Source organism: Sinocyclocheilus grahami, unplaced genomic scaffold (assembly GCF_001515645.1).
Source record: "Sinocyclocheilus grahami isolate Dianchi unplaced genomic scaffold, SAMN03320097.WGS_v1.1 scaffold80.1, whole genome shotgun sequence".
In the NCBI taxonomy this organism is placed as follows: domain Eukaryota; kingdom Metazoa; phylum Chordata; class Actinopteri; order Cypriniformes; family Cyprinidae; genus Sinocyclocheilus; species Sinocyclocheilus grahami.
The window spans coordinates 260,010-277,949 of record NW_015505259.1 but is presented as its reverse complement, the minus strand read 5'-3'; the positions used below and the strand labels follow the sequence as shown (position 1 = coordinate 277,949).

At 37.8% G+C, this 17,940-nt stretch overlaps 1 protein-coding gene across 5 annotated transcripts in view; it reads left to right on the top strand.

Moving 5' to 3' along the window:
• agap1 (ArfGAP with GTPase domain, ankyrin repeat and PH domain 1) overlaps positions 1 to 17,940 on the top strand; it is a 202,847-nt gene that overhangs the window by 129,614 nt on the left and 55,293 nt on the right. For all 5 annotated transcript variants that reach the window (XM_016273617.1, XM_016273616.1, XM_016273620.1 and 2 more), the window contains exons 7-9: positions 4,137 to 4,264; positions 4,585 to 4,740; positions 6,842 to 6,934. In XM_016273617.1, the coding sequence (XP_016129103.1) occupies positions 4,137 to 4,264; positions 4,585 to 4,740; positions 6,842 to 6,934 (377 nt within the window). The remainder of the gene's footprint in view (positions 1 to 4,136; positions 4,265 to 4,584; positions 4,741 to 6,841; positions 6,935 to 17,940) is intronic.

Below are 17,940 nucleotides of genomic sequence, written 5' to 3'. Positions count from 1 at the left end.
CTGTGTTTTTTTTTTAAATTTTTTTTTTTTTTTTTTTTTTTTTTGTAAAAAAAAATTTTTGGGGGGGGGGGGGGGGGGGGAAGCTAACTTTTTGTTAATGTCTTCCTGATGGCCCAGTAGGACATTTGTGTTATTCCACAAAGAAAATAAAAGATATAAGTTTAATGTTTGAGATCTTGTGATGGAACTGTCCATTTATTTCTGTCATATTTAGAAGTTTTTAATCAAAGTCCTTAGAACTGTCTTTATTTGGGCTGGTCCTATATCAGAGAAGACAGACTACAGTTCACTTGCATCTACCTGAGGACCCAGTCAGGAGTCAAGGCTGTCCAATCAGATCAGTGCTTGTGTGTACATTTGTGATGCATGTCATAATTATCACTGTTACACCTGTGGCTTTAATTCCCTTGCATGCAGCATGTAAAGGGTGGTGTTTTGTGTGGATACGAGTCTGTGTTTGTACAAGTGTGTATTTTGTGTCTTGTATAGCAGGTCTAATTACCGAACAGTATGTGTAGGAGCTCTTTGACCTTTATACAAAATTCCTGGCGGGCGGCTCATCTGCCCTGCTCTCCACCGACTCATTAGCTAATATTTATAGCACACTGCTCTGACAGCAGTCTAATAAACGTACCTGTGTCTTTATTTAGTCCGACTTACCTGTTCTGTCCATCCTTCATGTGCACAATGTAGTCTCTTTTCCTCTTATTTCTCTCTGGGGGTCGAGAATAAAGGTCAGTCTGTTGTATCAGCTCAGCGTTTAGTAGAGAGGTCACAACCTGTGTTGGGGAGTCGGGGGTCCAGGTCTTTGTTCAGCAGGGTTCTGTGATCTGTTGAACTTGGCAAAGTATTATTGAGTGAATAAATAAATAGCCAATAAATTCAAACAAGGTAATGACTTGGATTATTAGTACAAATTGATGATTATCTGATAGTACAAATCAACAGATGTGCAGAAATAATGATGGGATTAATACTGATATACACACACACACACACACACAGACAGACAGACAGACAGACAGACAGACAGACAGACAGATAGATAGACAGATAGATAGATAGATAGATAGATAGATAGATAGATAGATAGATAGATATTTAGAGATTTTTTCAACACCGTATATTTCCATACAAGTTCTAAATATAATTTCTGCAAAAAAAAAAAAAGAAAGAAAAGATTGTGAATAAAGCAGCAAATTTTTGTTCAATAGAACACAATTTTCACTTCAGGCAAAATAAAATTGAATTTATATAATAATATAATGCTCAAAAATTCATTTCACAAAATTCACCCTCATGTTGTTCCAAATCTGTATGACTTCCTTTCTTCAGCATAATATAATAGACCTTTTTTTTTCTTCATCTTTCATTTTTGGGTTAACTATTTAAATGTAAATATAAAAAATTAATAAATTACGTTTTGACGAAACACACTGACAAAAAATACTGTAGGTCAGATGATATTTTCGTCTGATAAAATTATTCATTCTTGGGGCATTTTAAAATTTGCTTCTAAAAATGTATTTGGTAAATATGTTTCGTTCATAGTTTATGCACAATTCTGCTTACCAAATAAAAAGTTGTTTTATACACATTATGAAAATTTTATTTAAATTGTAACAATTTTATTTAAAATTTAAAATGTTATTGTTTCTATCCAACATTTTTAGTTTGACATCCAAAAATAATCTGATATCTCCAGTTTGTATGCATGGATTGAAACCTGGCTTTTGATATCCACTTTGTCCCAATCGCAACAGAATGTAGTATAATGTAGCAAAATGTATTATAACAGGATATTTTGCTAAAGCTAAAGCATCATTTTATAATGAATGAGAAATGTATGAGATGTATGAGAAAATGTAACAATAACTACTGACAAGTGTCACCAATGTATTATACAGCTGGAAGTATTCTTAGTTGCTTTAATACTAGCCACAGTTCTCTAAATCTGTACAAAACAGTAACTCCAGTGGGGTGAATGTTCCTGCTCTGTGATGGCTATGCTTCTGTTTCTCCTGTCTGCGGTGTTCAGGCCACCTGCCATAAATCTGATCAAACGGGAAATGTTTCCGGCAGGATAAATGGCCGCCTCTCACAGGGGAGCCAAGATTGATAGTCAAAGTTAAATTGTATTAGCTGTGCAGTTTAAATATTTAACCCAGTCTTATCATAACTGCTCTTAACACTTAAAGTAAAATACAGCAGGGGTGTCTGGAGAGGGATCTGTGGACATATATCTCTCACCACCTCCATGTTCCTGCAGTGCTATTGTCCAATAATACTTAAATGGCTTGACTTATTACGAATGCTCATTATAAAGCTAACCCTAACCCTAAGCTCTAAAAGATTCTGGGTAATAACTGAGTGACTAATAAGTGTTTTCATGAAGGCCACTTTGGGTTTGTGAGCTGCATTGCTATTAACATAAGGATCAGTGACATAGTGCTCTTTTTTTTGTACGAATCTATTAATGTAAATTCCTATCTGTCTATAAACATAACATGCGCACAACACATTTTTTAAATTTCTGAATTAAACATTTTTTATATATTTTTTGAGGAACATATATATATATATATAATATATATATATATATATATATATATACATAAAATATATATAATTTAAAAAAAAATGTTGTTTCGGTTGTAGCATGTCCTGTGATACGACTCCCCAAAAATATAGTAATAACTAATAATTTAGAATTCATTATATTTGTAAAAGAAAAGCTATTACCTTAAAATAATTCTTAGAATGACTGGTTTGGAAATAATTAAGATCTGTATTCACCCATTTAAGGTGTAAAAAAATTACAGTATTCTTTAATAATTAAATTATTTTTTTCTTGACTACACCTTGATTGTTTTCATTGCCTTTAAACTTTCTTTGAAAATGTTATTATAAAGGTTTTTCCAAACCATTTCAAATCAAAGATTACATTTCAAAAAACTAGTTTTGACCTCGATTTTTAAAACATGTTTCCTTTTCTCTATTGTGGACATTCATATTTGTCATCGCCCCTTAACCGGTTTCGTCAGCGCTGTTGCTGCTTCTCTTTACTCTCTTTCCTTTCAAATGAGAGGAGATGCTCGTTTATGATTATAATTAGCCAATTAGCGTGGTAGTGTGTCACGACGAGTCTAAATAAACACAGCTGCACAGCGGTTCTGTTGGAGTGGCAGATGGGACAGGGAGAGCATGCGAGTACTGCGTTGAGAGAATTTTTTAGCAGAGTAGCATGGCGTTTGCCCTTGGACAGTGCTCTCTCACCTGAAGGTAAATGTTTATGACGGAATCATCATTAAAACTCAGACGTTTAATAGGTCCAATTAAAACAATGACTTCATTTACAGCGGGATGAGAGCCGGCCCTATTTATTGGGAGCTGGAGTAATTGAGTTCTGGGCACTTGGACCATTAACTCCTTCCTGAGAGCCACTTCAGTTTAAAGGATTGGGGAAGTTTCTGAACACTAGAGGGCGAATGTTTGAGGCTCACGGGAAAACGAATCTAAACACTATTATGTTTAGAGGAGTGTTTAATCAGAGAATTTCAATTTTGAGTTGACAGTTCCCAACTTAAGAGTTACTGTTAAGTTCTGAGAGGGAATAAAAAGCCACTCTCTACTCTTCTTTCCCCCGCGCGTGTCTGTTTTAAGGGATTTATGGGTTAAAGAATGAGATCTTCTCCGTAAGCTTCTCTCCACATGATGGGATCAATGTCGTTAGCCGCGAGATGACGAAGCGGTAGAATATCTCTCCACGGGCCGGGCACAGATTGCCACAGGGGCCGTCAACCGATCAATAGCAACAGAGGCGAGCGATTGACCGACGCCGCCCTTTTCCAGGGAAAAGAGAAATGGACGAGGGAGTTGAAAATGTTGAAATAATGGGCCTTGGAGGCTTTGAGAGCAGAGCTAGTGCCGGCCTGTGGAGGAGAGTGATGGGCGAATTAGGGGCGGCTTGGGTTAGCGATTCCATACACACTCTCATGAGGGGTAATGAAGTGGACCACTTTACCCGTCTGACTATGGACTGAACTGGCGCTGTGTTTACTGCAGTTTTTTGCTGTAGGTCTTTCTCCATAATACATCAATCCCCCCTAACCTTTTCCACTTCTTTGTAATTTCAGTGGCTCAGAAAATAGTTGCGACCCGGAAGAAACAGCAACTGTCAATCGGACCCTGTAAGTCACTGCCCAATTCTCCAAGCCACTCCTCCGTCTGCGCAGCGCCTGTGTCTGCAGTGCATATCAGCCAGGTGAGTCTCACACACTTAAAACACAGTGAAAAATCTTTTAGCTCGTTATGTAGAGATCATTTTTGTTTGTTCCCCAAAAGCACCTCTTTGTCTCTACCCAAACAGTGTTCCCCCCCCCCCCCCCCTGCAGACAGTAATCCTCTTCCACATGGCTCAATCCTCATTGATTTCTCATTAGCAGTGTACAAGTGAGCCTGTGTTTGTGCAGCCAAGCTTAGAGAAGCTCAGAAAAACAGGAGGCTTGTGGCGTTTCTTTGTAACGTGAGATTATTTTCTTGCTTGCTTTTGTATGTGATTCTTGCTTTGTGTGTGTGTTGCAGACTAGTAATGGTGGAGGCAGTTTGAGCGATTACTCTTCTTCCGTGCCATCCACTCCCAGTACCAGTCAAAAAGAACTACGTATCGATGTACCCCAAACCGCCAACACCCCTACGCCCGTCCGCAAACAGTCCAAACGGCGCTCCAACCTCTTTACGGTCGGTCTGTTCTCCTATTAGGCATGATTGTAATTGTTAATTAGTGCATTAATGTTATACTTAAAATTGCGACAGTAACAGCAGTCAGTTTGAAGAAGTGTGTTACATATACCAAATGAATCCAAGACATTAAATGAATTCATATATAAAAAATGTTGATTTGAAAAATAACTATTTATATTTATGTACACTACCATTCATAAGTTTGGGGTCAATAGTTTAATATAAATATAAAGTTAATATTTAAATGAATACTTTTATTTTGCTAGGATGCATTAAAATGACAGTTTAGAATATTGAAAAATATTGTTCTTTTGATTTTGTTATTGTTCTTTATCACTTTTCCACAAAAATATCAAGGAGCACAAGCGTTGTTAACATCATAATAATAAGAAATGTTTCTTGAGGACCAAATCAAATATTGGAATGATTTGTCAAGAATCACATAACACTGAAAACAGGAATAATGGTAAAATTATGTTTCTCAGTATTAATTTTTGTATTATCAAATCAATGCAGCATTGGTGAACATCTTCTGATAAGGCTTCTTTTAAGAACATAAAAATGAAATAAGTCTTACTGACCTTAAAATTTTGAATGATAGTGTGAGTATATATAGTTATGGTTATTCACCAATTAACATATATTAGCTTTAGGGGTGTAACGGTTCACAAAATTCACGGTTAGGTTTGATACGGCACAGTGGTGTCACGGTATGGTACGTTTTCGATACGGGGGGGGGGGATTGCTTACGTTGCAATGTTGGAAATATTTTTATTTTAAACCATGAAGGCGAGCCAATGGATATCACATAAGCAAATTGCAAACTTCGTGCAAGAGTTATGCCGGTGAATGTCTTAATCTTAGTCAATTCACTATACAGACAGTGAAATTAAAAACAGAATGACGGAGTAATGACGGAGCTTTCGGCATCTGACGCCACATATTCTCTCAGAGACGACGAGAGACCAATCTACTTCAACATATGCTGATAACGGTATATAGCTAACTGTTTTCATTTATTCCCTTAATACTTCTCTTGTGGCCCATACATAGTGGGAAAAAAAAGACAAGAAACATATTTCGTGTTAAACAGGTTGTTTTTGAAAGTTGGTGCTTGAAATAGGCTAAAGCTTTTTATTCATTGATTTTAATTGATGACTGCCGAGCTAATATTTTAATTATAGGCCTATAATTCATTGTATATAGGCCTGTTTTAAAAGACATTTTTTAAACATTTTAATCGAGGAGTAAATAGCCTAATCTTTTGTTAACCTCGCAGCGCGTCAGTTATGCAGTTGCTAATATTGCGGGGCAAATTAATTTTAATTTAATAATAAAAGTAACTTCATAATAATAATAATAATAGTCCTAATAAAAATAAGAATGTAACAGGCCTACATTAATTGGAAATGCCAAATCCTCTTAATATTGCCAATACTTGTTGTTTTTGAAATATCTCTGGCTATCGTTGATACAAGATCATCGTCTTTCGACGCACCCCAGCAAGAGGAGGTTATCACGGGGCCTTTCGCAGTGCGTGTGCCCTGCATGCCCGTCCACTAGACAGCACGTTGCCTCTTACGTCTTTGGGCTGCCTTGTTGAGCACAGTGGCACTGAGAGCATTATATTTCACACACTTAAAGCTCTTTTAGTTTCCATATGTAATAGGATTAGTCCAACGAATCGTTCGGTTTGTAATGCGTACCAAACCGAAAGCCTCATACCGAACGGTTCAATACGAATACGTGTATTGTTACACCCTTAATTAGCTTATATATTATTTCATTCTATTCATTTCCAGTTTCCAAGTGTCTTCTTCAAACTATCCATTTCATATTTGATATGATCAGTAAAGACTGTCGTTTTTCTGGTCTTGTATGCTCCTTTGTAGTGCACATCCTGCACATGTGCCACATGTCTTGCTTTCAAGAAGTTGTGGGGGTGGGGTCACGTCAAGGTCAAGATGACCCCTCCCACACCCCCTTGACTTTTGAAGTCATGTGTGTGCCCTGCACTCCAAACTGAATCTAGTCTGAAGTCAGGCTCAATTAGCAGCTAGCTCGCCTTTGACTAAAATGATGTCTTCTCCCCCCACAGTCTCGGAAGGGAAGCGAACCAGACAGGGAGAAGAAAGGGATGGATGGCCGCGCAGACAGCATTGGAAGTGGCCGCGCTATCCCAATTAAACAGGTAGGGTCTGGCCGGCCGTCTGGACTGGTATAATTGGAGTCCAACAGCGGCGTATTGTGGACGAAGGGCCTCAGATCAGTACACAGACCCGCGCAAAGATACTTTTATTCAGCAAGGATGCATTAAATTGATCAAATGTAACAGTAAAGACATTTATAATGTTAGAAAATATGTGTATTTCAAAATAAATTGTTCTTTCGAACTTTCTAATCATTGAAGAATCCTGAAAAAAAAATGTATCATAGTTTCCACAAAATGCTTAACGGTAATGTATTTTGAGGTGTAAGGAAAATGTTATAACACATTCACACAGTAATTAAATGTACTGTATAAATAAAGTTACTGTGTCTTACAACAATATTTTTCAAAATCGTATGAAACTAACATGAATACAAAGAGTACATTTCAAGAACTTGGCACATGTGTTTTAAAATAGATTTATTTTTGTGTCTTTTATATGTCATTACAATAGACTTCATAGCAAAATTTAAGCTAAAGCAATTTCCTTTATGCGTATAAAGCGATTAAGCCTTAAATGTTCGACTTCCTTTGATTTGAGAAATGAGACACTAAATTTATTCGCAATTGTTGTCAGATTTATTGCTGATTTGTAATGTAGAAATATGATCTTGAAAATACTTTTGGAGATTTTGGCCTTTTCAAGCAGATGTATGCCTATTGTGACCTACATGGAAAATAGCTGCCTAGGAGCATTACCAAGATGGCCGCTAAGCGAATTGCCTGAAAGGGACTTTGGAGGTACTTCTTCTTCGAGGCACACAAGCGAGTGCTAATGCTGCCAGCAGTGATCTCTCACCTCCTGCGGCTCTATTTGCATAAATCCTGTTAAAGTCAGTGGCGGTTAATGAAGAAGAAATGAGGCTGGCCCGGCTACAGCGGTGCTGAGAGCAGGGCGCCGCGCTAGTGGCAGATGGGAAGGCTGAGCCGTAGCAGGCAGCTGTGCGGAGGAGAGAGCAGCATGCAGTTTTAACTATGATCTGACTCTCTTCCGACTGGGCTTGTGCTGCGGCTAATTTGTATGTGCGATGCCAAGAGCGATCAAGATGATAACGTGTGATCTCAAGAGAGAACAACCGTGTTCTACTACTTTAGAGCACGTCATTTACATAATTACATAGTGCATTTATAATATGTACTTGAATACAGTAGGGAGTGTGTACTAGTTGTATATAGGTACCGAAAGAAAAGTTGTATTTTTAATGTTAAGTATATTAGATAGCCTTCAGTATAGTGAAACATTAGCGGATGGAGAGTGTGTCGCACGGGGGGCCTGGCGCAGAGCCATATCTCTGAAGCATCTCTCAGCCTCTTGACACTGCAGGTACATAAATGAGGGATTAATTTCCCTGGTGTCAGACAGAGCCTGCCCCACACTTACTCGTACACGCACACACTTACGCACACACTCTTGTGCTGATCAGAAGCCCCATCAGTGCCCGAGTCCCTCATCTCATGAGGAGATCAATCAGCCAGCGCAATCAGAGCTCACCAGTCTATGCAGTCCACAGTGTTTGAGTTCTCCCTGCTGTCCTGTCGCTCTCTCGCTAGTGCTTTAGATTCATGGTGGTGCAGACTTTTTTGCATTTTCTTTGCTGACTTTTTGGAAATGTTGTAACAGATTTAAGTAAGATGGCACATTTTGGGGGGAAATCATATTGCGTGAAAAAAAAAAATTCTAGTAACATTAGTATAGGGACCCATTCTCACTATTAACTAGTTTCTTATTAGCATGCCTATTATTAACATATTAGCTGTTTATTAGTACTTATAAAGCACATATTCTTCATGACCATATTCTACATCCTTAAATCCTACACCATGCCTAAACTTAACAACTACCTTACTAACTATTAATAAGCAGCAAATTAGGAGTTTACTGAGGCAAAATTCGTAGTAATTGGTTTGTTAATGACAAGAATTGAACCTTAAAATAAAGTGTGACCTTTTTTTATATACTGCAACTGGGATTTGAACTGCAATATGATGAACGTTTATCGCTCCGATATCCAGGTAAAATGAAAAAGTGTTACATTGTACTTGTACTTAATGTGGACTCAGATCTTTTTTTCTTAGTTTACTTGTTAGTTCAATCTTCTTTTACTTTACTGTATTTGGAACCCAATCAACATGAATAAAAAAAATAGCAATAATATACGCTTTAGTATAATAGACATAATAATATACATATTATTATATTGGGAAATACAGCTATTATTATTATATTGTAAAATAAATAGTACAAAACTAACAATTTTTCACAATTACTATAGTTTTAGTTCGTCTTATTAATAAAATTATTAATGCAAGTTTTTACAAATAACTGATACTGTAATATAAAAATCCAATTCAATAAAAATCAAACGTTTTCTTAATTTCCACAGTAAAATTATACTTTTACAATGAATTTTATTTTGGTGTAGAATTGAAGCAAGACCTTTGTTTCAATAATTATATCAAACCATAACCCGATTTTGATTTTACTTTTATTAATTGTGCATTCCTAGTTGTTGTGGAAGTTTGCGTAGAATTCTGCAGACTTATCTGGATGCCCATTCTGTGTGGGCCTGCCCATTTGTCCTTTAATCAAACTTAGTTTACTTTATAATATCAATTTGATCTGACATCTCAGAAACTCCCCAGCCTCATCAGAAAAGGATGTATGGAGAGACAAGCAGCAGTGGAGCCGCTGACCAGAATCCCTCCATCAGATCAATGTCTGCGTCTGCTGCAGTGGCATTCCCATCTAATTGGGTGCTACGTTCAGGCGATGAATGTTTCACCAACAGTACAAAAGCGGCCCCGACGCATACCCTCACAGACGATAACGCAGCCGAGCAGTTTGCGCTCAGAGGCATGGGGCAGATCTTCATTCAGAAATTGGATGTTAATTGATTTGATAATTCCCTGTGGTCTTCCCTCTTACGTGCTCGCGTCTCTCTCAATCTGCCTCCTCGCCTCTCACTGGCCACAGCAGGCTGCTGGGCGTTAGACCTGCTCTCCAATTAGCATGTGTGGGCATGTTCACTTCCGAGTCTACCTGCCTCACATTAGCACCTCTTCACTGGCCTCTTTTGGTCCAGGAAAGTGGATTTTACAGATTTTCGCTGGAAATCCCTCACTCATGGCACAGCATTAATGAATTGGCCTGAACTCTTGTGCACTGGCTCTCAGCTGCACATCATCGCCGGCTCCGCTGTTGATGAAGAACGTTAACTTGTAATCTCTTTGGCAGATGTCTGAGTGCATTAGATTTATCGCTCAGCTGTTCCTTGAAGGTATGGCCGTAATTGTTAGTGAGTTACTCACACACGGATGAGTCCTGAACAAAATCGTTTGCTCTTGATGCTTTGGATTTTCTGTTCCACTCAACACTCTTAACAAATGAAGTTTCCAAAAGGGGGTATTCGCAGTGATGCATAGAAGAACTATTTTGGGTTTCCCCAAAGAACCTTTCAGTGAGCAGTTTTTAAAAGAACGATTTTTGTTTTAAAAGGGGTAGTTCACCCAAAAATGAAAATTGTCATTAATTACTCACCCTCATGTCATTCCAAACCTGTAAGACTTTTGTTGTTCTTCAGAACACAAATTGAGATATTTTTGATCAAATCCGAGAGCTCTCTGACCCTGCATAGACATCAAGGGAACTACCACGATCAAGGTCCAGAAACGTAGCAAGTACATCAGTAAAATAGTCCATATGACATCAGAGGTTCAACCGTAATTTTTACGAAGCTGCGAGAATACTTTTTGTTAGGAAAGAAAACAAAAATAACGACTTTATTCAACAATTCTTCTCCTCCTCATTTTCGCCGGCTGTTGAGAACGCGCTCAGGACAGTTCGGACATTGCAGTGAATCAGAGGTAAAAAATTATATAAATACTGTTCAGTTTTTTGCACAGACCGATCGTTTCGTGTCTTTACACATCAATGTATCGTCACGAGCTGCAGGGTTTCATTTGGTTTTGTTTGTGTATGTTTTTTTGACTCTCAAATCCGTGATTCCTATTCACTTCCATTATATGACTGACAGACTGCAACGGTTTGAGTTAAAAATCTTTGTTTGTGTTCTACTGAAGAAACAGTCACCTACATCTTGGATGCCTTGGGGGTAAGCAAATAAACATCAAATTTAAATTTTTTGATGTAATTTAATTTGTGTTCCAAAGATGAACGAAGGTCTTACGGGTTTGGAACGACATGAGGGTGAGTAATTAATGATAGAATTTTTATTTTTGCGTGGACTGTTCCTTTAATGATATGATGTACAGTATATACTTCAAGTGAAATAGAACAATGAACTGGTGTGACGTCACAATAATACAATATTAGTTTGGAGAATAATACAGAATTAGGTTTTGGAAGTTTAAAACAACATGCCAATGCAAACTTTTTGTAAAAGCTGATAAACAGTTGTCCATGACGATTACATAACAAGAAGGTGTGCTCTGGGGCCCCGTCTTCTTTGGCCTGGAGATCTTCTCTGGATTATTTTTTTCCATTTAGTCTGCAACACAAGAAGAAAAAACACAATCTCATATCAGTTCTATGTAACGATTTTATGTTTTGATGGCTAATTGGCTACAGTCTCATTCATAAGTATTCATACAATCTGCTTTTGCCCAAGGGTCGGTTATGTTTTTGGGGTGGACCTTCTTGCTTTTGTCTAAAAATCTAAAAAACAAAATTTGTAAGTTTTCATAAAGTGGACAGCACATATTTGCATATTCATCTAAATGCCGCTCCCAGCAGTGTTGGTGGTGTCGGGATGTTCACTAACAGAATGCCTGCGCAGGTATTTTAAACTTACCCCTCAGCGAACAACAAAAAAAGAACTGTGCTGTGAGTATTTCGGGGCCTTAATTGTAAAGAACATTTTAATCATCTGAAGAACTTTTTTTCAAACTAGAGAACCTTTTGTGCATTGGAAAAGTTCCATGTATGTAAATGGTTCTTAATAGAACCATAGATGTCAAAAACAAACCTTTTATTTTTTTTAAGAGTGAAGAACAATGAAAAGGCTTGGTCGATTTCTGGGGGTGTAACTTCGACACCTAATTCTTCCTCTTAATCCCAGAAATTCACAAAAACAAAGACATAAAACAGGTGTGAACTAATTCAGTTGTTTTTTTACTGTGTATGTGCACATGCTAGTTTTAGACCTTGTCGCAGTTTATTTGCCATTCGCTGTGATCTCATTACGAAGGTTATTGTCCTGACTCCTGAGCTGAAGGTTACGCTCTCAACATGGCTCTCAGCTACAATAAAACCTTTGTAAAAACACCTTCATTAGAACATGCTCCTCATTAAAACACGCAGACGGCTCGGTGAACAGTAATGAGGCTGGGGTGGGATCGCACTCTCCAGCAATTAGATGGCTGAAGAGGAGCATTTTCACCGCCGTCTCCCTGTGGAGGGCTTCAAACCGGCCTCTCTGAGACCTCAGAGTGGGTGTAGGGAGGTCAGATGTGTCACCTGAATTTGCCATGACAACTCTCGCCTCTGCCAATCACAGCCTCCTTTGACCCTTTGCCTTGTTCTTAATATGACTGTTTGTCCAATCACTGCAGCGATCCCGGTTGTTTTGACATCTATGGTATATTATGACTATATTATGTTGTTTGTTTTGACTGGTGGTCATTTTAATGGCTGTAAGGTTTTTTTTTTTTTTTTTTAATGGCTCGTTTAAATTTGTCAGAGGTCACGCTGAACAGTGATTATTATGCTGAAACTCAGTCAAAACTTGGCGAGCTCTTTGGATTGTGTGTAAAAATAGTTTAGTTTGATAGAGTTGTTTATAGCTTTGTTCAGAAACTAATGTTACTCTAATGATCGCCAGCTTTGTTTACTGACCCTGTGCAGCCCGGAGTCTGCAGACATCTGTTTCACGTTCTTAATTAGCCGATTACCTTGCACGCACACATCTTTGTTAACTGTATGGAAAGGCATTTTGACACGAGCTTTAATACAAATTAATTTTCAGAAGTGGGGATCTAGATGGAAGCAGTAAGACTGATGTCTGCAGAAGAGCCATCTTCATGTCAGTGTTGTACCTACTGGTTTGTGGTATTACATTTTAGTGCAGTCGTAAAAAAAAAAATCAGTTCTGATTGTTTTTTGTTTTGTTTTTTTTAGCATTTTCAGTTCTGAATAATGATTCTCGCGGAAAAATAAAAGAGTTAAGTAATAATCAGTAAGAGATAATCAGTCAAATAATTGGCTCTGAATAATGAATCATACTAAACAAACAAAAATGGTAACACTTTATTTCTTTATTATTTGTGTAAAATACTACAGACGAAACCATAATGTGTATCTTTTTTTACTGTACACCAGTCAGTGTCTTGATTTAATTCTCGCAAAGTAGGTACATTAAGTGTAGTGTGTTGTTTGATTCACTGAAAAGAACTGGATCATAGAAGTAATTTGTTCAGGAATCAGACAACAGTGAATGTTTTTTATTCATTTAAAGGTGACCTATCATGAAAATCGGACTTTTCCAGGTTTTAAGTGCTATAATCAGGTCCCCGGTGCATCTACCAACCAAGGAAATGTGAAAAAGATGAACCCAGAAACTTTGTTTTGGTAAGCCTTTTTCTGTAAGTGGCTGAAAAAACGAGCACGTCTGATTTCTTTCCCTTAGTGACGTGGCAAAGGGATCTCATTATAATATTACCACCCCTTAATCTGTAAGTTTACTCCCATGGCACCGTAATTTTGATTTCGCAAGCGACAACGGTGTACCAGTTCTAATGCCATGCCGAAAGTTTGAGCAAAGCATGCTAACGGTTCTGTCTTTGGCTGCATACGAGCACAGAACACTATTTACAGTCCCAGCCTCAGAGGAGACAAGAGAGCAGTGGATTTATTGATTTATTTAATGTATATTGCTGCTGCCACACAGATCTAAAATAAACAAGTGATTTATTTCCCAGCTGTTTACCTTCACAGACATAACCGACTGTTTTTGTAACTCGTGTGTGTGTTTTTAACGTAAACTTGTGTGTGAATGAGAACTTAGTTTAGTATTCACATGCTGTGACAGCCGCTTTCTGTCCGTGTGCTTCGGATGTGTGCTCTCAGAAAACCGTATATCTGAAGTTTAAACTCATATGGTTTAAAACGTATGATTTCAGCGCGATAAACATGATAATCAGAACCAAAACAGATGTTTTTAGCAGGTACAAGCTGTAATGGCGCAGCTCTATTCTGGAAAAGGGGGTGGGGAGCCAGCAGCTCATTTGCATTTAAAGACAGGCCCGAAAAACAGCGTGTTTCTGCGTCCACTCAAAATAGGCATTTTCAAAATGATATAATAAATGATCTGTGGGGTATTTTGAGCTGAAACTTCACAGACACATTCTTGGGACACTAGAGACTTGTATTATACATTGTAAAAAGGGGCATAATATGCCTCCTTTAAAAGAATATGCTCATAGAGTCAAGAATTGGTTATTTCATTCGGGAAGCAGACTACACTGGTTGTGCTGTATGTTTTTGATTCTCTAGAAAGAACATACTGGTCATTTGTTCAAGAATCACTGATTGCTGTTTCATGTTGAAAATCATTTGGTTCAAATATTTAACCAGTTCTGAATCACAACTATAGTTTTTAGTGTTTTATTTTGCTGGCCATAGCTACTATTATTGTCATTGATTTTCATCACAGTTGTTTTCCGCCAGTGCCTGATCTTTTGACTATCCACTTGTCATCCTAGCCGATGTGTTCTCAAAGCTCAAAATTAAATATTTTGACCTTTTTCCATGTTTGGTGGTGCAGAGTGAAACTCTTCACACATTACGTTTTACTGTGCATTGCTCTCTTAAAATTTCTGTTTAAGAAATACAATGGCACTGAAACGTCTCTCCTCATCATAAAGGGAAATTAGTATCATGGCTGTAATTGCATGTTCTGGTGCGTAGATGAGCACTGAGCTGTGCACGTTTGACGAAGTTCTGCCCCCTCAGAGCAGGGGTGCTTTGTAAGGAGTTAAATTGGATGGTTAATTCGGGTGTTATTTACCCTGTAATTCATTAGCTTGGCCCTGCCATTGGCAGCGGGCAGGCTGTAATTTCACGCTTCGCAATAAAAGATGTCTCATAATCTGCTTCATTTAGCACCGAAAGAATTTAATGAAATTAACTGCAGCCCTAATTAAGACGGTGAATATTAAAGACCTGCTATCAAGCCTTTAACGAGTGTGACATGATCCGCCTTCTGTGGGATTGGAAAAATATAATTTCCCAGGGAAAGGTTGTCGCTGCTCCGAGCCATTTTGGCCAAGATGGCATTTTTGTCATGCACACTAACCTCCCGCAAATTAGATTTTTTTCCCTTTCCCTGTATAATTTTAGCTTGAAAATAATTTAACCAAATACACAAACATCAATCAGGGCTCTCTGTTTAGATTTGGCTAATCTCTTGTTGCCAGTATCCATTGGCTTCGATTGGTTTAAGCTTTCAGGGGAGTGTTGAAACCACTCATTAAGCTTCTTGATGACCTTGACGTGTTATTGTTTAAAACTGAGAGCCACGATGAACCTCACATTACCATCTTTACTGTCTGTTCATCAAACTTGGGCTCCTGAGCATTATTTAACATGGCCAGGTGTGTAGTTACGAAGACATATAATAATTGCTGTTAATATTATTCATCGTCTGTTTTATTACGTCTTATATTGATTTTTCCGTTCTGCTGGTTCGTCTGGTCAGAGGAGAACTGGCCCCCCGACTGAGCCTGGTTTCTCCCAAGGTTTTTTCTCCATTCTGTCACCGATGGAGTTTTGGTTCCTTGCCGCTGTCGCCTCTGGCTTGCTTAGTTGGGGACACTTCATTTCCAGCGTTATCGTTGACATGATTGCAAAGATATTATTTAAACTGAGCTGGATGTTGACATCACTGAATTCAATGATGAACTGTCTTTAACTGAAAAATTAGTGTTTACTATTGTCATTTTGCATTATTGACACTATTTTCCTAATTAATGCTGTTCAGTTGCTTTGTCACAATCTGTATTGTTAAAAGCGCTATATAAATAAAGGTGACTTGACTTGACTTGACAGATTTGAGAAAATAACTGTTTTCAGCTTTCATTGTCAGACAAAAACTCAATCGAAACTAGAGATTATAATCCGCATGAGACAATGTGTCCCTCACATTCACAATCCTTCTTCCACTCAATATATACTCTGTACAGAATAGATATACTATATATTTATTTTAAAAATATAGTATTATATTTATATTCTGTTTCATCTTAGTACATTTGTATTTCTCAAGTAACCTGCTTTAACACCAAAATAGAAAAAAATCTTTTTAAAATAAGTTTAGAAATGCATGTGCATCTGTACACTTGGAATACATATGAGAATGTAGAAGTTTTAGATATATTTTTCAAGATTGAAAGGGCTTTTTTTTCTTAAATATCATAAAATTTTCAGGATTTGCAGTCGTTTTACAGTCTAAACAACATTATTTTGTCATAAAGGGATATATATATATATATATATATATATATATGACATTAACCGTTTGGTGGCCGTTTAGTTTGTCACATTTTATGTCATATATTGAAAAGCAAACAGTCGCAAAGCATAGTAAATACTCTTGTCTCCATTTTAAAGTTTAGGGACACACATCAGATGCCAGCATCTTGTACCTCTAATGGAACGTTTACACACAGAGATGGAGGTCGCCAAGTGGCTATATTGTTGGTCATAATGGCCATCCCTACTTCCAAACACTCCATATAGACATACACACACACACACACACACACACACACACATATATATATATATATATATATATACACAGTATATATCACTATATATTTTGGTTGCACCACATGACTTTTTTAAATATTAATAATTTATTGTAATTTTAGGTTGTAATCTGTTATATAACTTTAACAAAGCAAAATCTTTCCAAGTACCTCTGTAACCCGTTTAAGTACCCCTGTGCTAGAAAACATGGATAATTCTACACTAATGTTTATTTAATGATTTATTCTAATTTCTGGCCTGATTCAGGTGTGTTTGTCAGCGTGAGAGAATGTGTGCTAGAGCTGCCTGTCGTTAAATGATAAATGTCTTTTGGGGAGGTGTGTCCTCTCACTGCCTGCACCGGCCAGATCAGATGGCCGTAGCGATATAAGACCTCCAGCTTTCACGCCATGTCACTCACGTGGCCCCACTTCCCTCGTACACACACACGTACACAGTCACTCACAGTGACAGGGCCGGAGGCGAGCCAGTGTTGGGATGACACACTTAATTTAGCACCCTTCTCTCTGGAGTGCCCAAGAACAATAAGGCCAGCGTGGGCAAACACCCAACCTTTTGTTAAGCGGCTGTCCGGTGCGTGCTCATAGGAGACGGATCCTGTCCACCATACTGACTCTGTCCACACCCATGCCACAGTCCGCATTCATCTCCTGGTTAACCTCTCCTTTTGTTGTAGAAGAATGCAAGAAATGAGAAGAGCTGAAAGAAGAGGATAACACACTGATAAGAGCACATCGGCACATCTTTTAATGGAAGAGTGCACAGATTAGAGGCTTTTGTTTGTTCGTGAAGTTTATTTGTAATTTACGCTTAACCTGTTCCGGCTCTTTCCTTTCAGAAATAATGAGAATATAAATTTTCTGCCTTTGCTTTGTCTGTGTTATGTTGACTTAACAAAGCCAACATATACTAATCTACTATTTTCTCTAATGCTGCCTCTAAAATTTGTAAAATGAATGTGGCCTAAAGTGTTTAAGCTATGACCGCCCAACTTGGACTGATCGAAATTTAGATTTTCACAAATCTGATGGAAAAAAAAAAATCTGTTTAGCGACTAGCATAGGACGTGCTACCCTTATGAAAATTAAACATGGTTTTATTATAGTAAAAGTGTAGTAACCACAGTTTTACTACAAATGCCATGGTTAAACTATGGTTAGTGTAGCAAAACCATGGTTATTTTGTAGGTTTTTTTTGGTTT